Raw genomic sequence first — 12,455 nt, 5'->3', positions numbered from 1 at the left:
ATCATGCAAACCACACAGACATAATATATGGAAAACACAAACGTCATTCACTAACATTAATTGGGGAGCTACGGTTGCACTGAGCCGAAGCAACCAATCACTATGCTGCTTTTACTGTCTAACCTGCACTACACATATAACAACTGATTGCGGATTGGCTGCTGTGTAAATACAATGTTCGTGAATGACAGTCTCTTCCATATACAGCTGTTCTGCATTATTCTTGTACATTGTGGTGTAATAGGAAAGGAGAATGCATTGCCACTGACTCCATGTGCGTTTATTGTACTCAGTCATCTGCGGCTCACTTGGGCCGCTACCCTGGGGGTGGTAATCCGGCTGTTATAAGGGACCACGCTCCGCGCTCCTCCCTGTAGCTCCCGGTACCTCTGTAGGATCAGGGTATAATTGGGGGTGTTTTCCTGTTGGGTCTGTTTATGGGATTTATACTGATGTTTCGGCACAGGGAAAACATCCGATTCCACAGGTACAGAGACTGGCAGCTCAGAACCAGCAACAGCCCCTATCCTCAGCGCCGGGTACCTGTCCGAATACAGAAGACACAAGTCACATATAAACCTCTTCTTCGCCATCACTAAAGGGAAATAATCCCACAAGTACACCATTATTCAGAATACATACACAGCAGCAACAAAGATACCGACAGTACAAGTGTATAGTGCTCTTACTGCAGAGAATCCTTCCGGTGATGGAATTACCTCCTTTCTCTAACTATTTGATTCTGTAATACTGTAAATTAAAGGATGGTACCTAAGGGCCCTTGTCTAAGTTCAATCATCGTCTGATGCGCATGAAAGGCCAGGGCCAGATTACCAATGGGACAGATGGAGCTACAAGTCCAGGCCTTCGCATAAAATAGGCCCATCATAATAACAGCATGATAATGACCAGCCACTAGCAGGCCTCATGGTCGTGATTGGCCATAAATGATTAGTATTTCCATTTGCCTCCAATTTTTAGACTTTTACAGATTTAGGTAGACATTGGAGCTGATAGTGTAGGGGTATACACGCCCACACGGCACTGGCCACACCCAATCAACACTAGCCACTCCTACACTGCCCTGGCCACACCCACACTGCACTGGTGTCCATACACAGGGACTGAGTAGAGCCTTAGCTTACCCGCGGGCCCCCATGAAACTTACTGTGGCCCTGCTCCCACATCAGCCACGCTGGCAATAACATTGTGCATTTTATCATTGGAACCCAGTGACTAAAGGATCCATCCCTCTCACCTTTTGAATCCTTCAGGGGGAATGATGTTCCCATGAGAGTCTGTAGGGGGCGCTCTCCCGTGACTACGTATACGTAACGACCGTGACTCCCTCTCATCCCTCCGGATTCCGCTACAGCGAACAAACCTGTCCCATGTATTAGCCTCCATGCGTGATGGGGGAGGGATGGGGCTACGTGGTCCCCTGCCTTCTGGAGCAGCGGTCAACCGTCTCCACACCGCGCTGTCATACGGCTTGTCTGGGCGCAGTGGGAGGAGCGGGGGCAGCCGGCTGACCTCTAGCCACGTCAGGTAGCCCAGGGTGGGAGCAGGGGGCAGTTGTGTGTCCAGGGGGTTCCGCAGTTTCCGCAGCAGTTCCAGCTTTGCTTCTGTGTGAGGTGGCTCCCTGAGCAATATGCTGTGGATGCCACGTGGGGTGAAGGCCAGGGATTGGACTGGGGGATCGGAGAGCAAGGGAGCAGGCCGTTGTGAGCACAGCATGGCTGGGGGGTTGTGCAGGAGACGTCCCTCCACCTGAAAGGAGACAATGTGCGGTGACATATTAATTTACAGCCAAGGCAATGTCGCTCATACACGTGGAAAATACATCCCAAAGCAGTGGCTCTCAAACGCAGCCCTCAAGACACCTTAACGGTCCAGCTTTCAAGTATTGCCATGCTTGGCCACAGGTGACTTAATTAGCGCCTCAGTCAATTTGATTTAACCATCTGTGCTGAATCTGGGATGTACTTAAAACCTGGACTGTTGGGGTGTCTTGAGAACTGCGTTTGAGAACCTCTGTCCCAAATACAGAGCTCTCTTTTCTGTAGTCCACTAGGTTCTAAGAAAAGTGAGTCCTATTGGGAGAATAGCGCTATATAAATCCAATATTATTATTATTATTATCATACAGTGTAATATAGGACTTACTGCTCGAAGCTTTACTGTCACATTACTATTTGACTGCAGATATTGAATTATTGTATAGTAAATATTAAGGCCCAAATTTATCAAGCCTTGCAGAGTGGTACATTTCACGGTGATAAATTACCAATCAGCTCCTACCTGTCATGTTACAGGCGGAAGTTTAAAAAATGACAGCTAGGAGCTTATTGGCTGGTACTTTATCACCATGCTATTTATCACTCTCCAAGGCGTGATAAATCTTGGCCTAAATATTCTATATGATCAGACTTTTTGTTCCCCTACACTTGTTGCATAGAATAACCAGTAACACAATCAGGCAGTCAGATAATGCAAACGGCAAAACCTGCGCACAATAACGGAATGAGAAACGTGACCATAAGACAGGAGATGGGGAAGGATGACGTTGGTCCAAACAGGACTAGGGTCCGGATACAGGGGTGTATGTGATGGATCTCCGAGCGACACTTATACGCCCAGAAAACAACTGACACGCCTGCGTTTTTCTGGCCACTGTCCTCATTAAAACTCTTGCAACCTGTCAATCACTTTTACGAATAAATTCTCGGCCGATCTCTATCGCAAGACCATTGCGGCAATTACGCAGTGGGACTGACACATGCACAGCGTCAAAAAATTGCTCCACTGCGTCTGACATAGACAATGCGTGCACTGAATCAGGTCCTATTCAGAGAGTTTACTGGCGACTGAGATTTACTAATGTCTTATAATTATTATTATGGTTCTTTATTTGTTTCTCATACACACAAAGCTTCCTTTCCAGATGAGCCATTCTGTGCTATTAGTATTGCAGCGCCACCATATGGCAAAGTTAGGTTACTGCAAGCTGTAACTGAGAATGAAAATGTAATTGCTATTGATTTCTTAGAAGGCTGCAGGATATTCTAGCAACATAATGCAATCTGTATATGTGACAGTGGTCATGTGATCAGTCTCCTGTTACAGAGAGCTGGGCCTGTCACACTGTGCAGGGAGATTAGTGAATGACAGTGGTGCAGTGTATTACTCGGCTCTGTGTGGAAGTAGCACTGCACCCTGCTACAGGGTATTACAGACAGTATATACCACATATACAGTGCTGGCTCTGCAGCTGAGGTGCTGGACTGTACAGCTGAGCATTGGGAGGACTGCTCTGGGTGCATAATGCAATTGTTACTAGTGTCATGCAGGAATGCAGCATGCCATAGCCAGATTAAGGGGGGATGCAGGGCAGTCTGTACCCCGGGTCCCCCCCTGTCAGGGGCCCCCCCGGCCAGAGCACACTGACATCACTAGCTTTCCCTCTTTTGCAACAGCAGAATCAGACAGAGGGGGTCATTCCGAGTTGTTCGCTCGCAAGGCGATTTTAGCAGAGTTACACACGCTAAGCCGCCGCCTACTGGGAGTGAATCTTAGCATCTTAAAATTGCGAACGATGTATTCGCAATATTGCGATTACACACCTCGTAGCAGTTTCTGAGTAGCTTCAGACTTACTCGGCATCTGCGATCAGTTCAGTGCTTGTCGTTCCTGGTTTGACGTCACAAACACACCCAGCGTTCGCCCAGACACTCCCCCGTTTCTCCGGCCACTCCTGCGTTTTTTCCGGAAACGGTAGCGTTTTTTCCCACACGCCCATAAAACGGCCTGTTTCCGCCCAGTAACACCCATTTCCTGTCAATCACATTACGATCGCCAGAACGATGAAAAAGCCGTGAGTAAAATTCCTAACTGCATAGTAAATTTACTTGGCGCAGTCGCAGTGCGGACATTGCGCATGCGCATTAAGCGGAAAATCGCTGCGATGCGAAGATTTTTACAGAGCGAACAACTCGGAATGACCCCCAGAATGCAGTGCAGGCAGAGACACAGGAGTATCAGATTTCATCAACTATCGACCGGCAGGGGCGGATCCAGAAGAAAATGACGGGGGGGGCACCATGGAAGGGGCAAGTACATTTGCGTGTGGCTTATGTCTCCACTACATGGGGTATGTCTCCACTACAAGGGGCGTGGCTTCACAGGACAGGGAGAGAGTGACTTGCAGTAGGTGACAGGTAGAGTGACAGTCAGTGCGTGTCAGCTAGTGGTTGATGGAGAGTGACATGCAGTGGGTGACACACAGTGGGAGAGAGGGTAACTGGGTGAGTGACTGACAGTGGGTGATAGAGAGTGGGTGGTGGAGAGAGTGACTGGCAGTGGGTGACAAGGAGAGTGTGACATGCAGTGGGGGGATAGGGTGACGGAGAGGGTGATTGGCAGTGGGTGACAGGGAGAGTGGCAGTGGGTGACAGCGAGAGGATGACTGGCAATGGGTGTCAGGGAGACTGGCAGAAGGCAACAGGGAGAGGGTGACATATGAGTAAGTGTAATGTGGGCCCCTATGACACACATACAGTATAAGTGGGGAGGGAAAGGAGCACACTTAAAAAAAAAGTTTACATTTTTTAATACAAAAAAAGTCTGTCATCATCATGCATGATATAACACATTCACATAAGCAACACACACACCTCACTGACTCACTCACCTTCCCTGGGATAGGTCTCCCACAGCACAGAGCCCACTCCCGCGGACTCCAGTAATGCTCCCCAGCAGTACCCAGCATGATAGTCAGCGGGTCCAGGCACATAACAGCACCCCGCTGTATTGTGGCAGCAGGCAGCCGCCGATCCTCCTGGGACTACCGCGGGTCCGGGAGAGAGTTTGAGCACTCAGCAGGCTAGGTGCACTCCGCTGCACCCAGCCTGCTACATTAACAGAATGGCGGCGGCACGCAGCCGCCGGGCCTCCTGGGACTACCGCGGCTCCGGGATTGAGTTTGCGCACACAGCAGGCTAGGTGCACTCCGCTGCACCCAGCCTGCTACATTAACAGCACGCAGCCGCCGAGCCTCCGAGGACAACTTCCCTAGTGCCCGCCGGCTCTGTCAGGTGGAGATTGCAGCAGAGCTGTGGCTGCTACTCTCCAATAAAAAAAAAGTGCCCCCCCCCCCCCCCCCCCTGGATCCGCCACTGTCGACCAGGCTTCCCAACCAGAGAAGAGATAGGAGGTGGAAGAGAGCTGAGACACAGGGTGGGATCCCTGTGTCACTCACAGCTCTCTCCACACCTGGGTGTCTGAGGGTGTGTACACACGGTGAGATCTTTTCTTCCGATTCTGACTATATAGTCAGAATCGAAAGAAAAGATAGTGCAGATCGCAAGGTGACAGTCATCTTGCGATCCCGATTCGATGCCGATGCGCGGCCCCGCACGGTCGGCATCGGCAGAAAAAATAGACTGTGCAGGCAAGTCAATCTTGACTATCTCTATAGTCAAAACCGCACAGAACCAGGATCGCAAGCACACTCATTATGTGCTTGCGATACTGGCTAAGTGCCGACCCGGCCCGTCGCACAGTGAGAATCGGTTAAGTCCGAATCTCACCGTGTGTACACACCCTAAGTCCTGTGTAACTTATCTAATGAGACACACACACAGTCCTCCTGAGTCCTGTCCCAGTGTGTAAGCCGTGCAGAGGTTGCTGCTATTCTTGCATGTGATAAGATAAATTATAGATTTTATTTTTCTATGTATATTTTAAGGTTGTTTAAGTTGTCTTTGTTCCACTACAAGAAAACTTTATAAAATAGATGTCTTTCAATTAGGTGGAGCTATAAACAGTACCCAGGCATTATTACACTATTAGTTTAGATCTAATATACACCATTAGGCTAAATTTAAAATACACAATCCATACATCCCAACATGACCCATTCCAGGAGGGACAAAATTCTTAATTTATGATTGCAATCGCCTGTGTTGAAATACCTTACTTATCAATTAAATAGTTCAACCCAGGTGACTACAATCATATATTAAGAGTAAAGTCCATGTAGAGAGCATTTTTTCACTCCTGGAATGGGTCATGTTGGTAGGCATACACAGTCTTATACACAGACCCCCCCCCCTCCTTCCACGGCACATCCAAGGCTTAATCAGGCTCTGCAGCATGCATCTGTACTGAGTATGTTGCATTATGGCTCTCATTCCGAGTTGTTCGCTCGTTCTTTTCCTTTGCATCGGTGCGATTTTCCGCTAACTGCGCATGCGCAATGTTCGCACTGCGGCTGCGCCAAGTAAATTTGCTAAGAAGTTTGGTATTTTACTCACGGCATTACGAGGTTTTTTCTTCGTTCTGGTGATCGTAGTGTGATTGCCAGGAAGTGGGTGTTTCTGGGCGGAAACAGGCCGTTTTATGGGAGTGTGTGAAAAAACGCTGCCGTTTCTGGGAGAAACGGGGGAGTGTCTGGGCGAATGCTGGGTGTGTTTGTGACGTCAAACCAGGAACGACAAGCACTGAACTGATCACACTGGAAGAGTAAGTCTGGAGCTACTCAGAAACTGCACAGAAAAATCTTTTGGCAATATTGCGAAAACTTCGTTCGCAATTCTGCTAAGCTAAGATTCACTCCCAGAGGGCTGCGGCTTAGCGTGTGCACTGTTGCGAAAAGCGGCTAGCGAGCGAACAACTTGGAATGAGGGCCTATGTGCAGTTCCCAAAGTCACGGCCCCCTCTTATATCCAGGTGCCAGGTTCTTAGGATTTTTTTCCTTTGAGACACAAGTGCACAGTGCCACTTCCTATTCTGCATGGGGCTTCCCTGTCTGGATGTGGGGGTGGTGGAGGTACACACTCCCTGGAGACCCTCTAACTTGCCCATGCTTCCAGATCATCCCCCAGGCTCACAAAAATCGTGTGGCTCTCCTCGGACGCAGCAGCGGATCACAGAAGCTATCAGTGTGCGTCTTTTTACTTGCATATGACTCAGAATCAGGCCCCGTGTCCAGTTATGAGAGCTACAATACAAGAATCGTGGGGCTCTGGGAGACCTACCTCGCTCCAGTAGACTCTCGTCCAGCCTACCAGCCATCTGGCGTGCCATCCCCCAACTCTGCAGCGTCTACCTCCTCTCTCCATTGTGCCCATCACCCATACCTCCTATAGACTGTCAGCTCATAAGAGCAGGGCCATTCTCCTCTACATAATTATTTCTATACTGTCTGCATTAGTCCATTGTCTATGTACGGTAATACTGGAACACTTGTGGCACCTTATATAAAAGATAATAAGAATAAAATGTTCCCTGGCCCCAAGGTGCGGTGCCATCGTACATAATATGTATAGCCCAACCACTAGGTCAGAGTGACCTCACAGAGGCACAGATCTCAGCCTTTATATGATGGGGAGAACCTAACTTAAACGCTATCAGTTCCACCCTAAAGTTTGAAGAATATGGTAAAAGCACTTTGAGCCAGATGTGCTCCTAAACTGCGCATCATGTGACGCACCCGCGTCCTATCTGTACACACTGTTAGCTACACGTCATCATCTACAGGTGCACGTGGCGCCAATGAGAGGCCAGGATGTATTTACGCTTATATTCATAAGCCGCAATTCTTTCAGCGTGCCTGACTATTTGCCTGCAGCTCAGTTGCGCCTTTACCGTCGCCTTTGTAGATGCAACTGAAATGCGTATGACTCTGCATCGCCTCTACTCACGAGTGCGCTATTTCAGAGCTTGTGCAGTGCAAAAACGTACGCTGTGCAAATGTGCTTACATTAAACAGCATCAGAACCTGCTGGATCAATTCAATTAGCAGCGAGGGCGGGTGAGTGTAGAAACACCAGAAAATCTCGCCCTGGGCTCACTTTTTTTTGTACTGCAAATTTTTTTTGGGGCTGCAAATAAAAAAGCCACAACTTTAAAGCTACAGTAATAGCAGCCTGTAGCCACACTTAGTCGCAGGACAGGCCACTTCACGGGTAATTGAATTGAGCCCTATGTGCACAATATATGAAGTCCATCACTGCATGAATGTAACTTTTCCCTAAGTAAAAGCACTCACCGGATTAGCAGAGGGTGGCCTAGGACATAGTGTCCTGCACAGGAGACCAGGCTCTCTCCTTGTATCCGCAGTCTGTGTATACCCTATCCATGGTGACGGCCTGGCCGGCTCCCACTGGTGAGCAGGGGGTGTGGTGCCTGCTGAGCGCAGGACTTAATGTGTGCTCAGGGAGACAATAGGGGATGACGGACACTGGGCTCAAACAGGAAATGCCAGTTCAAGGAATTCACTAAGACAACTTGTTATCCTACATTATGAGGCAGACTTAATGGTAAAGTCCCATTCTATGGGGGTCATTTCGAGTTGATCGCTCGCTAGCAGTTTTTAGCAGCCGTGCAAACGCTATGCTGCCTCCCACTGGGAGTGTATTTTAGCTTAGCAGAAGTGCGAACGAAAGGTTCGCAGAGCGGCTACAACATTTTTTTGTGCAGTGTCAGAGTAGCTTCAGACCTACTCAGCGCTTGCGATCACTTCAGACTATTCAGTTCCTGTTTTGACGTCACGAACACACCCTGCATTCGCCCAGCCACGCCTGCGTTTTTCCTGGCACACCTGCGTTTTTTTAAACACTCCCTGAAAACGGGCAGTTGACACCCAGTAACGCCCTCTTCCTGTCAATCACTCTGCAGCCAGCAGTGCGACTGAAAAGCTTCACTAGACCTTGTGTGAAAGTACACTGTTCGTTGTAATAGTACGATGCGCGCGCGCATTGCGCTGCATACGCATGCGCAGAAGTGCCGTTTTTTTGCCTGATCGCTGCGTAGCGAATGAAAGCAGCTAGCGAACAACTCGGAATGACCACCTATGGGGGTCATTCCGAGTTGATTGCTCGCTGCCGATTTTCGCAGCAGAGCGTTCAGGTAAAAAAATGGCAAAACTGCGCATGCGTACGGGCCGCAGGGCGCACGCGCGACGTTCTTTCACACAAAAGTATGCCGTTTTACACAAGGTCTAGCGACTCTTTTTCGTCGCTCTGTTGTTCGGTGAGTGATTGACAGGAAGTGGGTGTTTCTGGGTGGTAACTGGCCGTTTACGGGGAGTGTGCTAAAAAATGCAGGCGTGACAGGTAAAAACGCAGGCGTGCCTGGGGAAACGGGGGAGGGGCTGGCCAAACGCAGGGCGTGTTTGTGACATCAAAGCAGGAACTAAACGGACTGAGCTGATCGCAAGGTAGGAGTAGGTCTGGAGCTGCTCAGAAACTGCATGGAAATTTTTACACGCAGTTCTGCTAATCTTTCGGTCGCACTTCTGCTAAGCTAAGATACACTCCCAGAGGGCGGCGGCCTAGTGTTTGCACTGCTGCTAAAAGCAGCTAGCGAGCGATCAACTCGGAATGAGGGCCTATGTTCGTAGAGGTACACAATAAAACAATAGAAAGCAGCGCTCAAGATAAATAAATACTCAGATATCTAAATTCATTTATCAATGTATATTTAATAGTTTAAAAAAAAATATATAATCCTAAATTACTGAATTCCTAAAATAGCAATTTCACCCACTAGGATATATTTTGTATCACACAGTCCAGTAAATGTTACAACCTGTTCCCTTTGGTGCTGCCGGTTTCAAGAAGTCCTTGTATCACATACGGTGCTGTTGGATGTCCAAGGGTGATTACCCAGTAATGAGAGTGCAGTGCCTGGTGCAGGACTTTATACACGCAGGTTTGTGCTCACCACTCCAGGAAAAACTTCCCAAAAGGGCTGTCAGTGGTATTAATCCGGGATCCTCATATCACTTGTGGTCTTTGGGGGTCATTCCGACCCGATCGCTCGCTGCAGTTTCTCGCAGCGCAGCGATCGGGTCGGTACTACGCATGAGCCGGGGCTGCAGTGCACCGGCGTATGGCAGACATCGTTGCCTAGCGATCGCCTCTGAGGCAGAGGCTGTCGCTGGGTGGGAGGGGGTTGGACGGTAGCATTAAGCGCTGTTTAGGGGGCGCGGTCCGGCCAACACAGACGTGGCTGGACCGTTGGGGGGGCGGGCCGTGGCGGCTGCATGACGTCACACGCAGCCGCTGCGGGCCAGGGAGCGACGAGTAGCTCCCGGCCAGCACGATAAAGCTGCGCTGGTCGGGAGCTACTCTTGAAGTGCAAAGACATCGCCACTATGCGACGCCTTTGCACTTCTGCGGGGGGGGGGGGGGGGGGGGGCGGCACTGACATGCGGGGCTGGGCAGGTCAGTGTGAATGATCAACTCGGAATGACCCCCTTTGTCCTTTCTGGCATTGATTTCTCATTGATTTCAGCTGGTTCTTATTTAACCACTCGGTGCACCTTCACATAGGACTGTTCCGGAGCTGGTTCAGGTTGTGTGATACCCTGTGGGTGAGTGGGGTATACAGACAACGCGTTTCGCTGCTCTCTAGTGCAGCTTTTTCAAGGTCGTTCAAGGTATGTTAGTAGAGGTGGCTGCTAAATGTGCATAACTTCTATATATAATACCCTGCCAGACCAGAGCAGGTAGACCGCAGCTTCCCCTCGCGGCCATTACACTGCGCCTTAGCTGTAAGATGGCGGAAACATGGACACACATTGAGGTGCGCAGTGTGATCAGATTTCTGCATCTAAAGGGCACATCAGCAGCTGAGAGTCATCGCCATCTTGCCAAGGCGTACGATGATAACGCTGTGTCACAGAAACAGGTTTGGGGTCTGTGCGCGGCAGGACAGATGTTGAAGATGAGCAGCAATTCGGCCAGCCAAGCACGTCCACCACAGGCAGCGCGCCAAACCTGTTTCTGTGACATGACATCATCACCGGACAATGCGACAAGTTGGCGATGACCCTCAGCTGCTACTGTAAACTTTACACGCAGAAATCTGATCACACTGCACACCTCAGTGTGTGACCGTGTTTCCGCCATCTTACACCTGATGTTAGGGTATATACATTACGGGTATACATACAGAGGTGCTAGTCGCCGGGTGCCCAATGCTCCGTTTCAGCTGTTGGTAGCTTTCTTCAGGAGCCATGAGGAAACTGGCATCAGTTGAAACAGACCGTTGGCACTCGGTGACTACCACCTCTGTATATATACCCGTGATGTATATATGTAACGCTTCTTCATGGATTCAAGTGAGTGCCGGCTCTGCCTCATTTATCTGGATTGGGTTAGTGTCTCTCTCTCCATATATACAGTATATACCCTACTATCAGTGTGCAAACTTGTTTCCTCTCCAGTGCACACAGGACAGGGATGCTGCAGAGGAAATGCTGGGAGTTGTAGTTCTTGAAAAACCTAACTTATTTAAAACACCACAGGGATATTGTGACGTAATGAAACAGCGCTGGCAGTACGCCGGAGAGGGGCCTGTTCTCTGGAGATAAACCCACCACTAAGACGCACAGACGCCGTTTTATAGGGTCACGTGACTGGAACTAGGCTGAGGGGCTTATTTACTAAATTGTGGCTTTTACCAGCTGCCGCTTCTCAGCGAGTTTAAGCCCAATGTGTAAAATGGCAATGCATGCAAAACACCCCGTGCTTTACTATTAGAAGCATCGCCCATTAAAATGTTGGCCTTAAACACGCCGGGAAGCAGCGGCTCTTACAAGCTGCCATTTTTAAAACCATGATTGATATTTTAATATTTTCAATTTTATATTTAACTTAAAGTGAACTCTAATAGAAAATAGGATTTTAATTACCTACCGGTAAATCCTTTTCTCGTAGTCCATAGAGGATGCTGGGGTCCACATTAGTACCATGGGGTATAGACGGGTCCATCGGGAGCCATGGGCACTTTAAGAGTTTAATAGTGTGGGCTGACTCCTCCCTCTATGCCCCTCCTACCAGACTCAGTCTAGAAACTGTGCCCGAAGAGACGGACATTCTTCAAGAGAAGGAAATACACAGATAGTGGTGAGATTCACACCAGCTCACACATAACAACAGAAAGCCAAGCTAACCAGCTTGACAAGTCAGCGACAGCTAAACAACAGTACTTAACCAAGTAACAATGCAGTACTTCGGGCGGGCGCCCAAGCATCCTCTACGGCAGTTTTTCAACCACTGTGCCGTGACACACTAGTGTGCCCTGAGCAGCCTCCAGGTGTGCCGCCATAGAAGCAGCGCCAGGCCTGTCAGTGTTTTGCCGCTACTGAGGCCCTGGAACGATCAATACTGGTGGGTTTAGTGGTTGCAGAGCCAGTTCTAATTTTGGGGCCGGACAGTGTTGGGCTCTTCTGACTTTCTCAGATGTGGCTCAGGCGTTACCTATGGAGAAGCTGTGACATTACATCCTAGGATACGCAACTGCACCATGCATCACCATTATATTTCAGTGTGCCTTGGCAATATTTAAATTTTGTTAAGTGTGCTGCGAGTTGTAAAAGGTTGAAAATCTCTGCTCTACGGACAACGAGAAAAGGATTTACCGGTAGGTAATTAAAATCCTATTTT

General features: G+C 49.1%; 1 protein-coding gene and 1 long non-coding RNA gene across 3 annotated transcripts in view; one reads left to right on the top strand and one right to left on the bottom strand.

Annotated features, from left to right (window-relative positions):
* Positions 1-258: 258 nt before the first annotated feature.
* TEX52 (testis expressed 52) lies at positions 259-11,048 on the bottom strand. 2 transcript variants are annotated; one of them, XM_063929188.1, is made up of 3 exons: positions 10,960-11,048; positions 1,259-1,770; positions 259-543 (listed from the first exon to the last, which is right to left on the bottom strand). In XM_063929188.1, exons 1-3 carry the CDS (start codon positions 11,023-11,025, stop codon positions 294-296), a joined length of 828 nt encoding a protein of 275 aa, XP_063785258.1. In that variant the 5' UTR covers positions 11,026-11,048; the 3' UTR covers positions 259-293. The 2 variants fall into 2 exon arrangements, with proteins under 2 accessions (XP_063785258.1, XP_063785259.1); XM_063929189.1 differs by lacking the exon at positions 10,960-11,048 and adding an exon at positions 8,051-8,187.
* Positions 11,029-12,455, top strand: part of LOC134933761 (uncharacterized) — a 47,033-nt gene continuing 45,606 nt past the window's right edge. The window contains exon 1 of the long non-coding RNA XR_010179761.1: positions 11,029-11,128. This is a non-coding gene — a long non-coding RNA (uncharacterized LOC134933761). The remainder of the gene's footprint in view (positions 11,129-12,455) is intronic.

The sequence above is a fragment of the Pseudophryne corroboree genome, chromosome 6, assembly GCF_028390025.1.
Source record: "Pseudophryne corroboree isolate aPseCor3 chromosome 6, aPseCor3.hap2, whole genome shotgun sequence".
In the NCBI taxonomy this organism is placed as follows: Eukaryota; Metazoa; Chordata; class Amphibia; order Anura; family Myobatrachidae; genus Pseudophryne; species Pseudophryne corroboree.
Note: the sequence above shows the minus strand (reverse complement) of the source record. Positions and strands in the feature narration are given on the sequence as shown.

Coding starts and splice junctions, on each gene's coding strand:
- TEX52 (XM_063929188.1), bottom strand. CDS start 11,025: ATGGCTCCTGAAGAAAGCTACCAACAGCTGAAACGGAGCATTGGGCAC. Junction 1,771..10,959: donor ACCCGGCGACTAGCACCTCT/GTATGTATACCC, acceptor GTCTCCTTTCAG/GTGGAGGGACGTCTCCTGCA. Junction 544..1,258: donor CCCCCTGAAGGATTCAAAAG/GTGAGAGGGATG, acceptor GTATTCGGACAG/GTACCCGGCGCTGAGGATAG.